The 19544-nt window shown below is 40.6% G+C and overlaps 1 protein-coding gene across 7 annotated transcripts in view; it reads left to right on the forward strand.

Moving 5' to 3' along the window:
- Nucleotides 1-19544, forward strand: part of WDR25 (WD repeat domain 25) — a 92657-nt gene that overhangs the window by 57624 nt on the left and 15489 nt on the right. For 5 of the 7 annotated variants that reach the window (XR_012764561.1, XR_012764560.1, XR_012764559.1 and 2 more), the window contains 3 exons: nucleotides 7927-8097; nucleotides 12509-12649; nucleotides 13036-13317. Coding sequence is in view for 1 of the 7 variants with exons in the window: in XM_075426508.1 (XP_075282623.1) it covers nucleotides 7927-8097; nucleotides 12509-12649; nucleotides 13036-13257 (534 nt within the window). In the remaining 6 variants the exon portion in view is untranslated. Of the gene's footprint in view, nucleotides 1-7926; nucleotides 8098-12508; nucleotides 12650-13035; nucleotides 13925-14979; nucleotides 15384-19544 lie in introns of those variants that run through there. The other 2 variants (XR_012764564.1, XM_075426508.1) reach the window with 2 other exon arrangements.

Here is a 19544-nt window from a genome sequence, read left to right on the forward strand (position 1 = left end):
TCATGGTAAAAAATGTCGTCCTTATATCTAGTCTAGACCTACACTCCCTTAGTTTAAAGCCGTTACTCCTTGTCCTATCGCAACAAGCCCTGCTGAAAATATTTTCCCCAGCTTTCCTACAGGCCCCCTTCAGGTACTGGAAGGCTGTTAGAAGGTCTCTCCGCAGCCTTCTCTTCTCCAGGCTGAACAGCCCCAACTCGCAGCCTTTTTTCATAGGAGAGGTGCTCCAGCCCTCGAATCATCTTTGTGGCCCTCCTCTGGACCCCCTCCAACAGCTCCATGTCCTTCTTGTGCTGAGGGCTCCAGAGCTGGACGCAGGACTCCAGCTGGGGTCTCACCAGAGTAGAGGGGCAGAATCACCTCCCTTGACCTGCTGGCCACACTTCTCTTGGTGCAGCCCAGGATATGGTTGGCCTTTTAGGCTGCAAGAGCACATTGGTGGCTCATGTCCAGCTTTTCATCCACCAGTACCCCCAAGTCCTTCTCAGAAGGGCATATCTGAAGCCCTTCATCCACCAGCCTGTATTGATAGTAACAGTAATCTGGAGAGGGGATAAGTGGAAGGTGATAGGGCTGTGGCTTTGATCTTCAAGCAGTACATTAATTTTTTAGCCTTCTTAAATGCCAGTCCATTGCGTATGTTAGAGGAAGGGCATCAAGCAGTGGAGACCTGGTAGTATGACCAGACACGGCCACAATACAGGCTCGGAAGGAAAGATTACGTGGAACTAGGAATACATGAACTAATAGTGTTAAAAATTAGTTGTAAGAGTTAAGCAAAGGTAGAATGTGTGACGCTTACTTGATGTCACTCTGTGATTTCTTTATTGGGCTTTGACAGAGCAATTAGAGAAGCCGGAGAAGGCAGGGAGTAATCTAAGTATTTCAGAAAGAGAAAACTAACTAAAGAGGAGATCTCAAAAAAGGAAACTAACTGGGAGGAATTTAGTGGAGTGCTTCAGGAATGGCTTCAAATGGAGACAGCATTTAATATTTTATTTTTGAAAAATTTTTGTAACAGGAAGTAGTGTGCTAGCACAATCAATAATAATAATAAAAGAAAATAATATCATGCAGGAAAAATAGCGATGACTTCTTAGAAATGGGCTGAGGACAAATGAATTCAAAGGCCCAGTCTTTTGGGCGTAGTAACAGAATTCTGTCAGGACATAAGGAAGATTTCAGAAAAGATGAATACAAAGTCAGTCTGTTGGAGTGACAGAAAAATTTAAGGAAAACCTAGATTTGAAGATTTTCACAAAATTCCCATTTTTGAAATTGAGGTCTTGTAAGCTATAGCACAAACTAACTATAAAAATGGTAGATGCGGTTATTTTGAGGTTTTAAAATTGGTCTAGAAATGCACTGCAGAATTTGTATTATTACCAGAGGCCAAGGCAGAGTAACAATAGGGTTGGGTTTTTTTTCCCCATCTTGATTTATCGCTCTGGATTGAACATTGTTTAGCTACAAAATTTCAACTATCATCTATAGCTTTATGCTTAAAAAGAAAAAAGGAGAGATGCTTTTTATGTTGTTGAGCTATTTCTCCATACTTGAATTTATAAAGAAAGAAGCTGAAGTCATTGAAGCACAGTTAAAAAAATTAATAAATTTAGAGTGCAAGCGCAGTGCATTTGTTTCCTTGGAAACATTCTATTGCAATTTCTTTCAGATGAGATGCAGTCATTTTAAGTAGCATGTATTTAGGAGACCTAATGAATTTGTCTCTGGATAGCATATAAATATGAAAAAAGGCTGTAGAAATTGGTGGAGCTACTTGCACTTCTGGTTTCTATAGAAACAGCCAATACATTGTCATGTACTGGTGGTATTAGGAAGAACAATGTAATTAAAATAAGATGATTTATCCAGTGCTGTGGAAAACTAAAGTTATTCTTCCAACACTGTCAGAGAAATCCTTAATCTGTGGACAAAAAATTCAAAGAAATACAGTGAGGGTACATTTGTACTTGCGTAATGGCATTTGTTTTTAAATGTTAACATTCAGGGGTCCTTTCTGAGCGTGAAGGCACATTTTATATGGCTGTAACACATACGTGAGCAGTCCTGCTGTGTTTGTTTGGAAACCTCATGTGGTGGTATCGCAGATAAGAATTGTAGACCTGTCTGTGCATGCAGTCTCTCCTGGAGAGACTGAAATGGGCCAGGAACAAAACATGTCTCCTTCTGGAGCGTGAGTATTCGAGTGAGAAGCTGTCGGGGAATAGCGGTTCTGGTTTCAGCCCATTTACAGATGGATTTTACACCCCCAGCAGTGAGCAGTACGCATTTCAAAAAGCAAGACTATGAAAGCACAGCAAACCTGTTTATCACAATTCCCAGCAATGGTAACCCAGGCCTTTCTGACTTACTGTTTGGGGACTTCCTGCTCCACAGATAGCATCTTTGTCTTTTGTGGTTCTGTTTGAGTTTTCACGCTGTGAAATTGGTTGTTCTTGGGGTTTTGGGGTTTTTTGTTTGTTTGTTGTTTTTTTTTTGTTGGTTTTTTTTTTTTTTTTTTTTACATCCGCAACATCATGTAGTAAGGAATTCATCAACTTAAATATGCCTTGTGTGAAGAAGCATCTCTCTCTGTGTTTTGAAGATGCCTTCTGCTAGTTTGGAGTCTAAATTCTTATAATGGAAGAAACCATTCATGTTCCCCATGCTGCTCGGACTTTATTTCCAATTCTTTCAAATTCCCCTTGGTAGTCTCATTTCTGGACAGAAAAGTCCTTGATTATTGCTCCTTGTAGAAAAGCCATTCTGTATCTCAATGTTCATTGTTTGTTTCCTATATACAGATTTCACTTCTTTTCCTGTTTGAGATGGGGGGATAATTTTGAACAGAAAATCCCATGGGAACATTTTTTTTTTCTTTTTGATAAATGGTTGATACTTTCCATCACAAGATTCTCTGCCTTCTCAAGCAATCTTGAAGTGATTTTAAAAAAACGCAGTGTACATTGTTCATATCTAAAGTCTTATAAGTCAACACCAGATTAAGCTCTTGATTCACTTATTTTAATCAGTCACCCTTTCCTTTTATTTATTCTCAGGACCCCTTGATAATCTTGAGCTGTATCTGAAAACAGAGCAGTTACAAACAGAAAAAAACTTAGATAGAAAAGCAAAATATATATATATTTTTTTAGTAACATCGAGAAACACACCAGTCATATTAAAATACTTAAAAAGAACATAAAACTGTAGCATACTTGACCTTCATGTCTATGATACTGTCATGTGTTTTGATTGAAACTGCCATCATATCTTTCAGATGGAGATCAGAGACATCAGTTGAATTTGTCATGTGATTGTGGTTTTGTTGTGGACATGGAGCTAAAAAGCAGATAGTAGTAGTCTGCCTCAACACCTTACCCGATGGAATAGATCAGCCCAAATGGCTTGCAGTGCAGTAGATAAAAATGCTTTTGTTTTGTGCAAAATAAGCTTTCTTTCAAGTTGAAATTTATTACTAGTATAGGTGTAGTGCTGTTTCACAGAGGAAACTGAGATCAGTCCTCCATTGCATTAATTACCCAGCATGCCAGTAGGAAGAAGCAGTTTCATGCTAAAGCACTGAATCAAAAAAGGTAGGACAAGAAGTGGAAGAAAAAAATTGGCCGTTTTGCAAGTTGGAAACCATGGCACTGACTGAGCAAGGGTTTTTTCCATGACCATCCCGACTGCTTGTAGTCCTATTAGATTTGTTTTGAGACCACATCTCCTGATGCTCAGGACAACAACTGTAAAGGCACGTTTCTTTCTTCTCACTTACATAAAGCTTGAGGGGATTTTAAGAAAGTAAAGTGCACATAGGTTACAGGTGACCAGCACAGAGCTGGGGCAAGCAGCAGCTTCTGGATTGCTTGTGTGGAGGCTTTGAGCTTTCTTGACAAACAAACTACCAGGCATTGCATGTGCTTTATGCAGAGAGGTATTATAGAACATCCATCTGAAATGCATACCTTGAATTCAGCGTCACAGCATGCGTTTCAAATCACCAGAACCATAAGAACCTGTCTGAAACTGATTTAATTTGCTTAAATTACCTTTCTTGTTGAATGCCTGCAGCCATGAACTCTTGCCTTAGTGAAGAAGCTTTGTTATTATGCTGGATTATGTTGATGCCAGAAACTATTATGCCTTCCTTTGAAATGATTTCTTTTATGTCCAGAAAATGCTTAGATTGAAGAAGTGGACTGTGGTTTTCCAGTGCTTATGAGTGATAAATCTGCAAACAAAAAAAGAGCAAAAGCTGTTATTAACAAACTAAGGCCAGTAGGGTAGGGAAACTGGTGCTTTCCCCGAGCAAGTTCCTCAGGCATGTCATGAATTAATTGTCTAAGGTAGAACAAAGCAGGTTTAATTATGAGTACTTTTCTGAGCAGGGATGTTGCAATTAGTTATTTTTGAAAGCTATCTTTATGGGGGAATTTAAATACTATGTATATCAAGTTCCCAGCTGTTATTCAAAGTGTTAATTTATTGTTCTCTGAGTCAGTTCTTACTATGTGGTTTGAAGATCAAACAGCATAGTTTTTCTGAGATATGTATCGAACATATGTGAAAAGATGGTCTTTTGTACTAATTTTTATGCAGTTTCCTGTTGCAGAGCTAAGATACACAGGTAATTTGGTTAGATATCCTATTAAATTACAGACAAGCAAATATATTTAATGAAGCAGTGAAAATGTTTGAATTGATAGTGGCACTTAATGTAAGAGCCCAATAGGATTTCAGCAAAATTTAAAAATATCTTCACATTACCAGCTTCACTGTCCCTTCTTTTTCCTTACAGAGGTGTCTGTTGCTCCAAAAATGTGCTAAAAACAAGTCCTAAACCTAAATCCTAACCCATTAATAATGCTGGACACAGTGTATGTGCGGATATGTACCTACATACATTTCACAAGGGTGTTTTAGAAGCGGAGGCCTTTTTCATCTTTAAGATAAGAAAATATTACAGAATCAGTACCTTGAATCACCATTTGGGAATTTATTATCTTTTATTGCTCTATATCGTTCTACTTCATTTTCTGACAGCAAATGGCCTTTGTTTCTTCTTCTCTGTCCCTGTTTCTACACGTTTATGCTTCTCCACGCTCTGATCTTCCCGACTGTCCGGCTGGGACTTGTCACTTCTATGAAGGTGCCTGCTGCTAAGTAGCTGGCTCCTGCAGTCTGTCGGGGTGGTAGAGCCTTTTGTGTCCCCTTCTCTCAATTTAACTTTATTTCAGTTCTCCTGCAGTCCCTACAGCTGTCAGGTTTCTGTATAGTTTTGCATTTCTCGTTCCAGGCAGCTATTATAAATTGGGTATGCATGGTGGGGTTTTTTTTAGGGCTGGTTTTGGTGGTGTTTTTTTTTTTTTTGTCCCCTACAAAATAGCTTGATTTTCTACTTTCCTAATGAACTATGTGCTTCCTTTTATAACTCTGTGAAGAAATAGCTATGCATGGTGATTTCTCCATAGACAAAGCAGAGGCTATAAATATGCAGATATCACTTTTGGCTTTACAAAGTTTAATTGCTTTGTATATTATGCAGATTCCTAGGCAGAAAAATCTGACTAGAGCAAGTAACAAATTTGTATATTCACTATCTTGAAAATGCAGGCAGATTGCTGAAAAGCCTGGCGTTTTTTGGAGTCTGCAGGTTTACATCTTGTTGATTTTGTTCCAGGATGTGTAGGGTGCTTGCATGACCGAGGTTTTTCACTGAATGCAACCATCGCATTTCTGAACTGTACATTTCGCAGAGCCTGTGAAAAGCACTTGGAGCAGCTGCTGCTGCTGTCCTTCTGCATGCTGAGATCACAGGAAGCGGAGCTGGAAGGGACCTCAGGAGATCATCTACTGTATCTCTACCCTAAAGCAGGATCTGCTTGTTCTGAACATTTCCAAACAGTCATAGAATTTTGAGCTTGAGGCAAGGAATCAAGACATTCTAATATTGTGTTAGATATTTGAAATGATCTTTCTTTTATTGGTTAAAGTATAAAGCAGGTATAATCCAGGAAAATTGTTTAAAAAAAAAAGTCTGTGCTTACAATATCTGTAAAAGCTCTGGGCCCTGAACTCAGTAGTCACATGCTACATCAGGGGTATAAGATAGGCACTGAAATGCCTCACAAAGATGGGAACTGTTTCAGCGTAATACTTCAAGCAGTCTCTCTGCTGAGTTGGTATTTCTACTGCAGTTACAAGGAGGACTAACTTCTGAACACCCTGTTGGAAGTGCAGGCTGCTATGTTTTAGCTATCTTGGAGAGAGAGATTTAGATATTAATAACGAGGAGTCTTCCAGTGTCCTGGTTTGAAGGATCACCATATTCAGAGAGATGGATTGCTTTGATCTGGCCACTTGCCTTGAAGTTTCTCTTCCCTGGGGGCAAATCAGATAAAAAGAAAGCAAAGGTATTGATTTGCAAAATTCAAAGTAGACAACATACATGCAGAATTTCATGAAGAAAGGTGTGGAAAGGAAGGACATTCAAATTATTCATGTATTCCTTGGAGTAGTTCAAAATCTCTCTTACTTTTTAAGGTCCAACTCAGAGGCTGTTAAAATATTCAGAATCCTGTGGCTGAAGACCCATTTCTGCATGAATCCAACCCACTTTGGTATAAGTCCTGAAAGAGGATCTAGATTTAGGAACTCTGGTGGTTTTGATTTGGGAGGAAGACTTGGAACTTGGGTATTTCCTTTTATATCACAAACTTCTTTAGAGAGTGTTCATATGCATGAATTACATGATGGAAACTTGTTTATGAGACACATTATTTACTCTGGAGCCCAGATGTGCTTTGAAGTACTGGTGACTGTTTCTTTCCTTGCTGCCCTGTGTTTTCAGCAGAGTGATTCTGTGATTCAGCAGAAGCAGCAGAGACTGCCTCTTGCCAGGACAGTCTGTAGGCAGATGCGGTGGGAAGTGTGGGATTAAATCCCCACAGACAAAGGCAGGATCCTGGCTGAGTCCTTAAAGCACTGAATGGTTTAACAGCAGTGCTCCTGTCACCTCCATCCCTCCCTCTATGGCAGCACTCCAGAAGAGCAAACTCTGCTTGGGCTTCTTTTTTTGGGAGAGGGTGTCAAACCCGAGTCCTTAATGGGGTCAAGGTATCTTCTGCAGAGTGAAAGGGGCACCCTTGTGCTGAGCATGTCCACATTGACCTCATACACAGTTTCTGGCTGACCATGCAAGCTTTGCTCCCTTGCTGTACGGTCTTGACACTGGGGTCTCACCGCTTGCCAGTTAAGCAATGACACACAGCAGCGTGGGAGTGGGAGAGCCTCAAATCATCAAGTTTATTCATCCCCAGTCATAAACAGTGATTTATAATTATGTCTGGAATGATCAACAAGAATATTCACTTCCTGCCGTGTGCTTTTCATACCTGTCAGTCCCAAATCCCCACTAACCTAATTACTTTCCTTTCCCTGGCTCTATAACTAGCTGAAGATTTTGAGATGAGAAAGACCAAAAACTTACACTTCCGAAGTTTCCTGGAAGGAGGAAGAAAAGACCCTCAGATTGATCCTCAGTGTGCTCTCAGTTCATAAAATAGAAGGGAGTTGGTGTAGACCCAGCTCCACAACATTGTGTTATCTAATGCCCTTTTTGGATCTAACTCTAATTCCTTGGGAATTTGTAACAGTATCTTATGTATATATAAATATAATATATAAATTGTACAAACTGATGCTTTCCTTTATCTCATTTAGTTTTCCTGTGTATGGACATTTTACATACATTAACAAGCTATCCAATACACTAGTACTTCTTAAAAATTTGTTACCTTTTCACATTTTAAAATAAAGTATAATTTGTTGGAGTTAGTTATTAATAGAAAGAGAGAAAACGTAGGTTATCATGTTCTTCTGATCTGTCAACGAATAACAAACTTTTTCGTCCACTAGGTGTTAAGAGTATACAAAGCTGCAGTACAACAGACATTGGATATACTCTTTCTCCCTGAAGGACGAGAATTTCTTACAAGCACAGATGCAGTAAGCCGGGACTCAGCTGATCGTACCATTATTGCATGGGACTTCCAAAGTGCTGCGAAAATCTCCAATCAGATTTTTCATGTAAGATCAACAGCGAGTATTGTTTGGGTCATGATTTAGTATTTCATGCTTGTCAATGTTGTTTAAAAAAAACCTTTGGATTGTCTGTATCATTGTATGATGTATAAATGCTCTTAATGTAAGTTGAGGACTTACTTTATTTTTGTATTTTAAAGACACTTACTAATTCTTTAAAAATTACCTTGAAGACTGCTAGGTCTCCTTGTGTTAAAAATACTTACATTTCAGTGCTCATTCACTGACATCTAAGCTGTATTCAGGCAAGGCCACTGCAGTGCCATTCTAGCTTGCCATGTTTCTAGCTTGTGCATGGTGGTAGTTGCTCTAGTGCCATATTTCTTTTCCCACATGTATGTTTTTCATACATTTTTCATCAGCTGCAGTGAGGGCTATTGACAAATTGAGTTTAATATGCGCATAGTAATAGCGACCTAATATATGAATATAGATATCTAGTACAGCATAATCACAGAGGCAAAATTTACTTTTATCAGTGCAGGTGCAGTTTTTCTCTTGCTAATCTATCCAGACAAAATATTTAATGGACTAAATTGTCTAGAAAGACTGACAACTTCAAAGGAGATTACCAAGGAAGTTAATAGATAATTCCAACTCCCTAGGTCTTTTTTTGAAAACCCAAGTCTAATATCCTAGGTAATATAATGTGATTGGATTGTGTATAGATGCTGTTTGGCTGAAATGAACAGTTCTCTACTGACAAGGATATGTAGCTGATGATTTAGTGGGATTGCTTCATGTATATTTGGTCTGTCAACATCTTGGATAGGCAATTGGGGGGAAGAAAAAAAAAAAGATCCTCGCCAAACAAACAACCAAACAACCCCTCCCAGGCTGCCTTCTCATGACAACAGCATCTCTGAAATGGGCTGTTTTCCCCCTTTTCTTCACTGGGAATAAACAAAACTTGGTGGTGATTTTGGAAACGCTGCTTTGCTTTTCTGAATTTCACCTTTGAACCCTTCAAGGTGGGAGAGAATCCCTGAGCTCTCCAGATAGATTAGATCCCAACAGGTCTTGATCTATTGCTTGTCTACATTAACAAATGAATAGTTAAGAGCTCTAAAATTACCCATGACTACAGTATGCCCAGCATAACAGCACAGTGCTCCTGCAGATTGCATTGCGTTTTCTGATCCCTTACTGTTAGACGCAGTTTCTCCCCAGAAGGGTGCATTGCTCTTCCTTGGAGCACACTCGTCACCAGACACACTGCCTGACCCTGTTCTAGTTTCTGTGCCCAATACCTTACCATATGCAGAACTTTCTTCCTGGTTCATCACTTCCAAACCACACAACAAAACCACTCTGATGTTCTTCCCACTCTCCTTTGTATCCCATGGTGTCCAGTGGTCACTGTCAGCCTGGTGTCCTTCACGTGCAGACACATCTTACAGCCAAAGCACTCTCAGTTTGTGTTCCTGGCATTGAAATCCAGCACTGTGTCTTGGGCTAGGCTGAAACTAGAAGACCTTTGAAACTGGTGGAAGCCTTGTGAAAACAGTTGATTTCTGAGGCTGTCACCATGCCAAATTTTGAAAGTAATCTTAATTTGGTTTTAAATAGGAACCCTAGTTAAATGTAAGTGTTGTTAATTTTTGCAGATATTTCTGAATTTACAGCCAGGTACGGTCTACGTGGCAAATCAATGTCATAAGTAACTTCTGACATAGTAGAGTAATAATGATCGGGTTTTTTTTTTTCGTTTTTTTTTTTTTTTTAACATGAGTAGGGTGGGGAAAGGTTTCTGTTTAAATAGGGTGATTTCTGTTCCTCTCAGTGGGGACAGAACTGAGAGGATGGAGGATTTTAGAACAGTACAAAGTAGCATGGAAGGCATAGTATGGTTATGGAGGAGGGGATATAGGAAAAGAGGATTCACTTTGACATTCAGACTTTGGTTTCGGTTTTCTTTGGGCAGGAAGAGGTTGACTGAGTACCATCAGGTTGGAGTTACCTTTCTGCAGTTGTTCTGCAGTATAATTATGGTTCACAGAATGGCAGGGGTTGGAAGGGAACTCTGTGGGTCAACTCGTCCAACCCCCGTGCTGAAGCAGGGTCACCTACAGCAGGCTGCACAGGACCTTGTCCAGGCGGGTCTTGAATATCTCCAGAGAATGAGACTCCACAACCTCCCTGGGCAGCCTGTTCCAGTGCTCCGTCACCCTCAGAGGGAAGAAGTTCTTCCTCATGTTCAGACGGAACTTCCTGTGCCTCAGTTTGTGCCCATTGCCCCTTGTCCTGTCGCTGGGCACCACTGAAAAGAGTTTGGCCCCATCCTCCTGACACCCACCCTTGAGATATTTGTAAGCATATATTAGGTCCCCTCGCAGCCTTCTCTTCTCCAGGCTGAACAAGCCCAGCTCCCTCAGCCTCTCCTCATAGGAGAAGTGCTCCAGTCCCCTCACCATCCTTGTAGCCCTCCGCTGGACTCTCTCCAGCAGCTCCTCATCTTTCTTGAAGTGGAGAGCCCAGAAATGGACAGAGTACTCCAGATGAGGCCTCACTAGGGCGGTGTAGAGGGGAAGGAGAACCTCCCTCGACCTGCTGGCCACACTCTTCTTAATGCACCCCGGGATCTCATCAGCTTTCTTGGCAGCCAGGGCACACTGCTGGCTCATGGTCAACCTGTCATCCACCAGGACACCCAGGTCCCTCTCCACAGAGCTGCTCTCCAGCAGGTCCGCCACCAAGTCTGTACTGATGCATGGGGTTGTTCCTCCCCAGGTGCAGGACCCTGCACTTGCCCTTGTTGAACCTCATCAGGTTCCTCTCTGCCCAACTTTCCAGCCTATCCAGGTCACGCTGAATGGCAGCAGAGCCTTCTGGTGTATCTACCACTCCTCCCAGTTTGGTGTCATCAGCAAACTTGCTGAGGGTACATTCTAACTCTTCATCCAGGTCATTGATGAAGAAGTTAAACAAGACTAGGCCCAGTACTGACCCCTGGGGGACACCCCTGTACACACCCCTGGGGAGTTACCAGCTTCCAACTAGACTCAGCGCCACTGATGACAACCCTCTGAGTTCTGCCATTCAGCCAGTTCTCAGTCCACCTCAGCGACCACTCATCCAGCCCACGCTTCCTGAGCTTCCCTAGGAGGATGTTATGGGAGACCGTGTCGAAAGCCTTTCTGAAGTCTAGGTAGACAACATCCACGGCTCTCCCTTCATCTACCCAGCCAATCATGCCATCGTAGAAAGCTATCAGATTGGTCAGGCATGATTTTCCCTTGGTGAATCCATGCTGACTACTCCTGATAACCGTCTTTTCCTCCACTTGCTTGTTGATGACCTCCAGGATAAGCTGCTCCATCACCTTTCCCAGGATGGAGGTCAGGCTGACCGGCCTGTAGTTCCCTGGGTCCTCCTTCTTGCCCTTTTTGAAGATTGGAGTGACATTGGCCTTTCTCCAGTCCTCGGGCACCTCTCCTGTCCTCCAGGACCTCTCAGAGATGATGGAGAGTGGCTCAGCAATGACATCTGCCAGCTCCTTCAGCACTCATGGGTGCATTCCATCGGGGCCGTGCATTTGTGGACGTTCAGATCACTTAAGCGATCCCTCATGCAGTCAATCAATGATTGATGGTTCAGAGGGAGATGGGATTTTGGTCAGTATCTAGGAAATTGAGATAGAGATTTGATTTGATATTTGTCTTGGTGTAAGACTTTCAGTGGATTTTAATGAGTTAAATATGTATACTGTAAATATAATGTGTATATATATGCTGTAAATATAAAGTATACTATGGAGATGACTTATTCCCGGAAGACATGATGGACTATTGTGTCCACTTCTGGGCTCCCCAGTTCAAGAAAGATGAGGAGCTACTGGAGAGAGTCCAGCGCAGGGCTACGAGCATGGTGAGGGGACTGGAGAATCTCTCCTATGAGGAAAGGCTGAGGGAGCTGGGCTTGTTCAGCCTGAAGAAGAGAAGGCTGAGAGGGGACCTTATAAATGCCTATAAATATCTGAAGGGTGGGTGTCAGGAGGATGGGGCCAAGCTCTTTTCAGTGGTGCCCAGTGACAGGACAAGGGGCAATGGGCACAAACTGAAGCAGAGGAAGTTCCATCTGAACATGAGGAAGAACTTCTTCCCTCTGAGGGTGACGGAGCACTGGAACAGGCTGCCCAGGGAGGTTGTGGATTCTCCTTCTCTGGAGATATTCGAGACCTGCCTGGACATAGTTCTCTGCAGCCTGCTGTAGGTGACCCCCTTTGGCAGGAGGGTTGGACTAGATGACCCACAGAGGTCCCTTCCAAGCCCTAACATTCTGTGACTTATGTATACCTTGCCTTTTATGGTCTTTCAAATATGTCAAAAGATAACCTGATTATTTTGAACAAATGTTTTGTTTCATACAACAAAATTTTCATTAATATTATTTTCAGGAGCGTTACACTTGCCCGAGTCTGACTGTGCACCCAAAAGAGTCTGTGTTTGTTGCTCAGACGAATGGGAACTACATGGCTTTGTTTTCCGCCCAGCAACCTTACCGAATCAACAAAAAGAAAAGATATGAAGGACATAAGGTATCTTTCTTCACCAGGAACTTAGTATGCAAGTCTAGAAGGAAGATAGATAGCAAAGTACCTGTGCTTTTTAATGTGTCTGCTAATAGTGTTTGATTAATAAATCAGTGATAGATATTAATTGGCTTCATTTGCTTTCTAGTGTGCTAGTCTATTTTGAATCATATACACTCTGAAGAAAATAGCTATTAGAAGAGTTTATGAATACTTAATAGCTTGATTAAGTAAGTTTACAGTATAGCTGTATCTTAATAAACACCTGGAGAAGTCCTTAGTGTATATTTATTTAAAGATACTTTTTTTGTGTGTACCATATTCATTTTCAGTATATCACAATGAACTTTTCTCATCAGCATTAGGAGTTACGCTGTTAATGATTTTCACAGGTGGAAGGATTTGCAGTGGGCTGTGAATTTTCACCAGATGGAACACTTTTGGTGACAGGAAGTTCAGATGGCAAAGTGTTTTTCTACAACTATCACACTGCTAGGATTATTCGCACTTTGTCTGCACATAAAGAAGCTTGTGTGAGTGCAACATTTCACCCAGTCTTGCCATCGCTCCTTGCAACATGTGATTGGGCTGGAGAAATCAAGATCTGGCAATAGCAAGCAGAGCTGCTTTTCAGGATGTCTGCTGTTTGCCAAAGGCGTGGGGTATAAGACATGGTATGCAATGTGAAATTTTGTTATGATGTGTTGTATGCAGGAGAGACTGTTGTCTTTTCTTCTATGATCTCTGAGTGTGTGCTTTCATAACACAGTTAAGATGGTCTTGTGGTTAGCTGCTGAGCAAAGAAGTGGTCTTACTCTCTCACTGGGCCCTGGTGACAAATTTCTGCCCCTTTTGTGTCAGTCTTCTGGTGCTCATCTAGTCCCACTCTGGTATGAGTAGCTAAACTTGAATTATTGTGCTGTTTACATAGCTTTTGAAAGCAGCTTTCTTAAACCAGGATTTCACTAGTGTACTCCCTGACCTGGTCACTGAAGGGTTAGACAAGCAGTAGTGTAATTCAAGGCAAAACAGCTTCTACATGCAAGAAGGGGGAAGATTGCAGGGCAAATGGGGCTGCTTTTGGAAGTGGGTAGCTGATACCAGCACAGCTTATTGTAAAATGCTTTCTGAGCATTCCAGGGAAAGGTGTGCCAGGTAATTTAAAGCTAATTTGGAAGTCAGTAAATTTGTGTTCTTGAAATCCCGATGTTTAAACTTGAGTTTTAAACTTACATTTATGTCTGTACATAAAGCAAAACTGTGTGTAAATATTTCTAAAGAAAAAAGTAAACCTTTTTTTTGTACATGGGTGTCTGTATTTCACTGGTTTACTCCTCCTACTCTTGACAAGTTAGTAGTCAAAACTATCACGGAGTTCATACTTAGGAGGGGAAACAGTTAGTATGCTACCCTAATTTATTGCAAACGTACATGCATTTCTCCATACTTTTTGATGTCCCTTAGACACAGAAAATTGTCATTATGCCATTCCGTGCAGAGTATGTTCTTTGACATTCGGACAGGAACTGGACTATTCTGCAGCAAGTGGAAAATTCATGAGGCCATAACTGTTTATTTTCATATGCATAGATTGCTTGTAAATACATTTTAAATTTCCATTCCCTGCATCTGTTTTGCTTGGTTCTAGAAATTATTATAAGATCCATTTTATATGTGTGTGTGTGTATATATGTATGTGTATCACTGAAAAAAATATGTCTATGCATAACATAAAACATACATATTCCAAACCTTAACTCCATATAAATACGTGCTGCCTTGCAGTGAGTGCTATAAGCTTGGCTTGTGTTTGGTCTGATTAGTCTATAAATGTATTTTAACACACACAGGATAATTGTGTTGAGTAAATTATCCCTATCATGGAATCCAGAAGTCATGTACAATAGCAACTTTTCCTCTGTAGCATCTTTGTATTCTTCTGATGTTTTCTTCTTGGCACAAATAGAAGGGTTTTTTAACCATTTTTCACATACTCTGTTGAAACAGCTATTTGAGAGAGAAATCTTCAGAACGCTCTGGCAAATGGCAGATTTTAACTAAGTAACGAGCAAAATATACTCCATTGGTTTGTAGTTTATCTTCCTTATACCTCATAGTAAGAAAGAAGCCTGTGCCAAGACGGTGGATCCAGAGTTACATTGTTTGAAGTCTGGATCAAAATATTGTCTGTGTGGTTTTAATGATCTTATCTACAGTTATGATGGGTTTTAACGTAGGGCATTAAATTTTAGTGAACCATGCAATGTAGCGCAGGTAACTTTTTTTTTAACCCCCTGTCCCCAACTGATTCTTAATTTCTTGCTTCCTTGTTTCAGCAATTAGCTGTTCAACGGGAGCCTGAATTTTGCACTTCTCTTGACTGTCCCTCTAGCATACAAGCCAGCTGGACCCTTGAAATGACAACTGGTTCAGTGATTTGATGAGTTACTCCTAGTTCAAGCAGTGGGATCTTCGTAAACGTCAGAAGGGGTTCAGCCAAAAGTGAAGTAGTGGTTGCTTATCATTGGGCAGGCTGAATCACAGCTGCATGGCGTTTTCTGAGAGGGTGACTCTGTATCCTTCCATCCAGGTATTTTAGTTCAAAGTGTGCTATTGGCACTTTAAAACTTCTAGCAACCAGTTGTGTCTGCATGAAGGATGGGCAGCCCTGTAGCCACGCCATGCATCCTGCTATCTCCACAAGAGAGCATCTGTCATTTTATGAAATACGGTGTTGAGAAAGGCCTCTGAAATACATGTGAGCTCATGGTCGAAAAACCTTATTGGAAGAGGCCCCAGCCTCCATGAAGACTGCTCTGCGTCTGAGTGAGCGCTCGCACATTCGGCCTCAGCTGAGAGCAGCTCTGGGTAGAGTGGAAGATCCTAGAGAGCAGTCTTTGGGAATCATGGTGCATATTGTGTAGGAAAGTAACTGCATTGTGTAGTATTACCAATGTTGTTGCTGAAGCTTAACTTACGTCCTGGAGCATGATTCTGGTGTCTGACATTTATCCCTCCTGAAATTATCTTGCAAGTACAAATTTTAGACTATTGGGGGAAGGGAAAAGCTTACATTAGATTAAAGGTACTAGAGAAAAATAAAAGAAACATGAAACTGTATAATCTTAAAGAATATTAAAATTGGAATTGCATTTGTGTCAGATTTCAGAGATGGTTGGAGTTTTAATTACTTATGAGATCCAGCCAAAGGTTTTATAGTGCAATGAAATTATGTTCACAGCATTATCTTGTTAAAATCTGTAATATAAAACTGATTAAGAGACAGACTGAAATTTAATCATTGGAAATATTTTAGCATAGTGGTGTCAATTAGGTTTTCATTATGATTCAAAGACAAATTCTTCCTTGTAATCTTATGTAATGAACTGTAATAAAAAGATATCCACATTGCTCCGTCATTCTGCAATTACCAGATACTGTTTGGACTGCAAACAAGGAATATTATGGTCAGATGAAGCTTTTAGAATTTAATTAATAGTTTGTTAATTAATTTTATTCATAAATTTGTAATCTAGAAATGGTTGAATCTAGCTTTAGGAGTAGTTTTCTAGCTTTATGTAGATGTCTCTAGGGCATCATATATTAGAGCCAAGGCAGGGATCTTCAACATTTTGAAATGGTCTAGGCTGTGTAGATAAACAAGCCAAATTCATTTTAATCTATTTTTTACTGCACCAGAATGTAATAATGCCAATCTCTACCATTTTATTACTTGCTACTGGAGCATTATTAATTTGGGGTGTCAGAGGATGCAAGCTATTCAACTGTCTTTATCTCAAAAACCTGCTAATTAGCAGACAGTTATTAAAATCATTGTGTTCACTCAGCTGAAATACTGTTGGTGAGTCACTCTATATTTCAGCAATAGGCCTAATCAAAAAAATAAGGTATGGCGTTACAATAGGATGACTCTTTCCATAGGGGACAGGCAAATGTAAAGCTGCAAGGCAGAACAGAACAAAACAGGAAGATCAAAAATCATGGAATCTCAAATTTTCTATTATCCTAAGATGAGGGTTTGGACTGCATTCAGCTGAAAATGCGTGCTCTGCTTTCTTTGGCTGACCTTCATCTTGTTCTCTTAATCCCAGCTCCTCCGAGCCACTGCTTGCATCCTCACCATTCAATTTGCAGTTTTTCTGTCCTTGTTTCAGCACCTTGTCTTCTGTGTTTCAATGTATAGTTGTCTATATGCTTACACTACATTCATCTTCTCTTCAATAAATTTCATTGTGCTGTTCTCTGACTTGTGGCTTTCGGGCTTCCATTGCAGCTGTTGTTAGCAAGGTAGCCAGAAATCTCAGAACACTTTGCACTCTGCTCTCACCTTGCTCTATTTTCCAGTTTTAATGAAGCTTATTACTTTTGGCAATTCTCTCCTCTTTCTTAGCCTCACTTCTGACTGCTTCTCTTTCTGCCTTTGATTACTGCTTTATTGTCTTGCAGATCCTTTCTATTACAGCTGCTCCTACAAGGTGTTTTGGTTTGTCAGGAGTGCACTTTTGGGGGAAAAATAATAAGAACGAAGAAACCCCTTCCCAGTTATTGCCACTTACAATGCTTTGGTTCACAGATAGCACCAACTGCACTTCTTTCAAGTGAACCTAAATGAGAAGGTACTGCAAGACCATATTTAACATGTCCGAACTGATGGGACTAGACTGGAGGTAGTTCAGAGTATCCCCTACACTCCAAATGCATGTAGGTTAGATGCTGCATTTTCAGAAGTGAGAGAAACTACAAATTTACTCTTGTTGGGCCTTACTCCTTGCTGACGTAAACGTAGCCTCAGGAGTTTCAAGGAGCCTTTGGCACTTTCCCCTTTCTTTGATAAATCTCTTGCCTGTCTCTTCATGACTTGCCGCTCTGTGTGGAGTAGACATATGTCTGATGTTTTCACACTTCAGAGACTGGAAATGCAGGAAATTAATTCACGAAGGAAAAGGAAAGCAATTTTAGAAGCACTTGATCTCCAGCAGTAGTAAGACAAGCTGGCCCCTGCCCAGAGCTTGATGAATTCTGCCACGTGTGTGGAACGACTCCGAACTGGGACAGAGCATCCTAGTCCATAACGGGAATGGTGGGTCTGCAGATGGGAGTAGGGCTCCCAATGACCTTATTCACCTCCCTTTCCCAGTCTCTGGAGATCCGTCTACACAAGCTTATTTAGAGCCTACCAGAAAGTACCTAGGTACTGCACAAAAATGATAAAGCTTCATCCAAATGTAGTTCTTGCTACATTTTCACCATTTTGGATAAGTGCCTCTTAAAATCAATCTAAAAACTCTGGCAGGAACCCTTTGGAGAAGATTGAAGTTCGTCAAGGTTGAAAATGTCTGAAGTTATAGATTCAGCTAGATCCATTTGTCTCCGATTTCCATCAGCAGGGCCACTAAACTCATGTAATGTTTCTAGTTCTGAGTGAGATTTATACTAACAAATTGTTTGAAGTGCATCCTTAGAAGAGTAATTTATGTAACCACTTGTGCGTAAGTGTACCATCCCTGGCACAGACCTGGTTACCTTGAGAAAGCAATTTTCTTGTGTTCACGTTGTTACCACTCTTTTACATAGCAAAGAATTGCCTCAGAATATCATTTAGCTATATCCTCACCTGTGAACTGTGTTGTTTTTCAGGTTTTACTGCACAACTACCTCCTTTGTTACCTTCCCATTAAGTGGTATAAGTAAATTCCAGAACCCTTCCACCTCCCAGTGCATAGAAAATGATTCAAGTTGAATAGTAGGTAAAGAATATCATACCTTATAAAGCAAATGAGTTATTTTGATGCCTTCCCTTTCCTTGCTTTCTTCATCCTTGCTAAGGAAAGCTCTTCCTGTTTCCAAAGAGAATTTCTTGTAAGTAGAGATAAAAGATCCATTAGCCCCAGCCAGTCTGGATGGTTAGTTTGCACACTTTTGCTATTTATTTTAATACATACAATTACTTGAAATGCAGGAACCATTTCAAATCATGTACTGCTCTTAGTACAACATTTAAAATGCTCATTATACCATTAATACGAAACATGCGATCTGTGAACTGTAGACATGATGAGGACTAATTTTTTTTTGTTGCAACCTCAATTAGATAATGTTTTGACCAGATGTGTGGCCTCTGGATGTGGGAAAAAGCAATGAAGTACAAACTTAATCATATCCAAAAGCTCATCTACAGATCTTTACTCAAAATCTTCTTGAATCAATCTTTACATCAAACATGAGAGATTTAAAAAAAAAAAAAAATCCTAGGAGATAGTAATACTGGTGAGGGAAAAAGACATGGGATTCCTTCTGCAAGTACAAAGGAAGTAACATCTCTGTTCGTTTCGCTGGTACTAAGTTAAGCTCTCTTCACTTAGGGTTCTTTCCTAATTTTTAATGCCTCAGAAACTGAATGGCTTTGGTGAGTACTCGTGTGAATCACATCCTAATGTAAAGAGATATCTGAGTCATCGCATACTCTCCACAGGAGTCGTGGTATGCAGGGATCTGAACACATACAGAAATTCCTCCTTTTTTTTTTTTTATCAGGCACTATTTGTATATCACAGATAATAAAAAAAAACACTAATACCAAGCCCCTAATATCCTATAGTCCAAGACTTAATTCTGCAATGCTTTTACGTAGCGCTTACACTGAGGATGCGCGTGACTGTCTCCAGCGACACACGCAGGAGGGAAGGGCGGCAGCACACAGGGAGAAGTGCGGTCTGTGAAGCTTTGTGGAATAGGAGATCAGAAGGCAAAGGGAGGATGTGCGTGGCGGATGAGGGTCAGTGTCAGGTGAAAAACAGTGTAAGAGAAGATATGAAGAAAAAGGCAAGATGAGAGTTGAGAAGCACGGATGTAGCTAATCATAGAGCGTGAGAAGGGGACA

Source organism: Opisthocomus hoazin, chromosome 7 (assembly GCF_030867145.1).
Source record: "Opisthocomus hoazin isolate bOpiHoa1 chromosome 7, bOpiHoa1.hap1, whole genome shotgun sequence".
NCBI classification, from domain to species: domain Eukaryota; kingdom Metazoa; phylum Chordata; class Aves; order Opisthocomiformes; family Opisthocomidae; genus Opisthocomus; species Opisthocomus hoazin.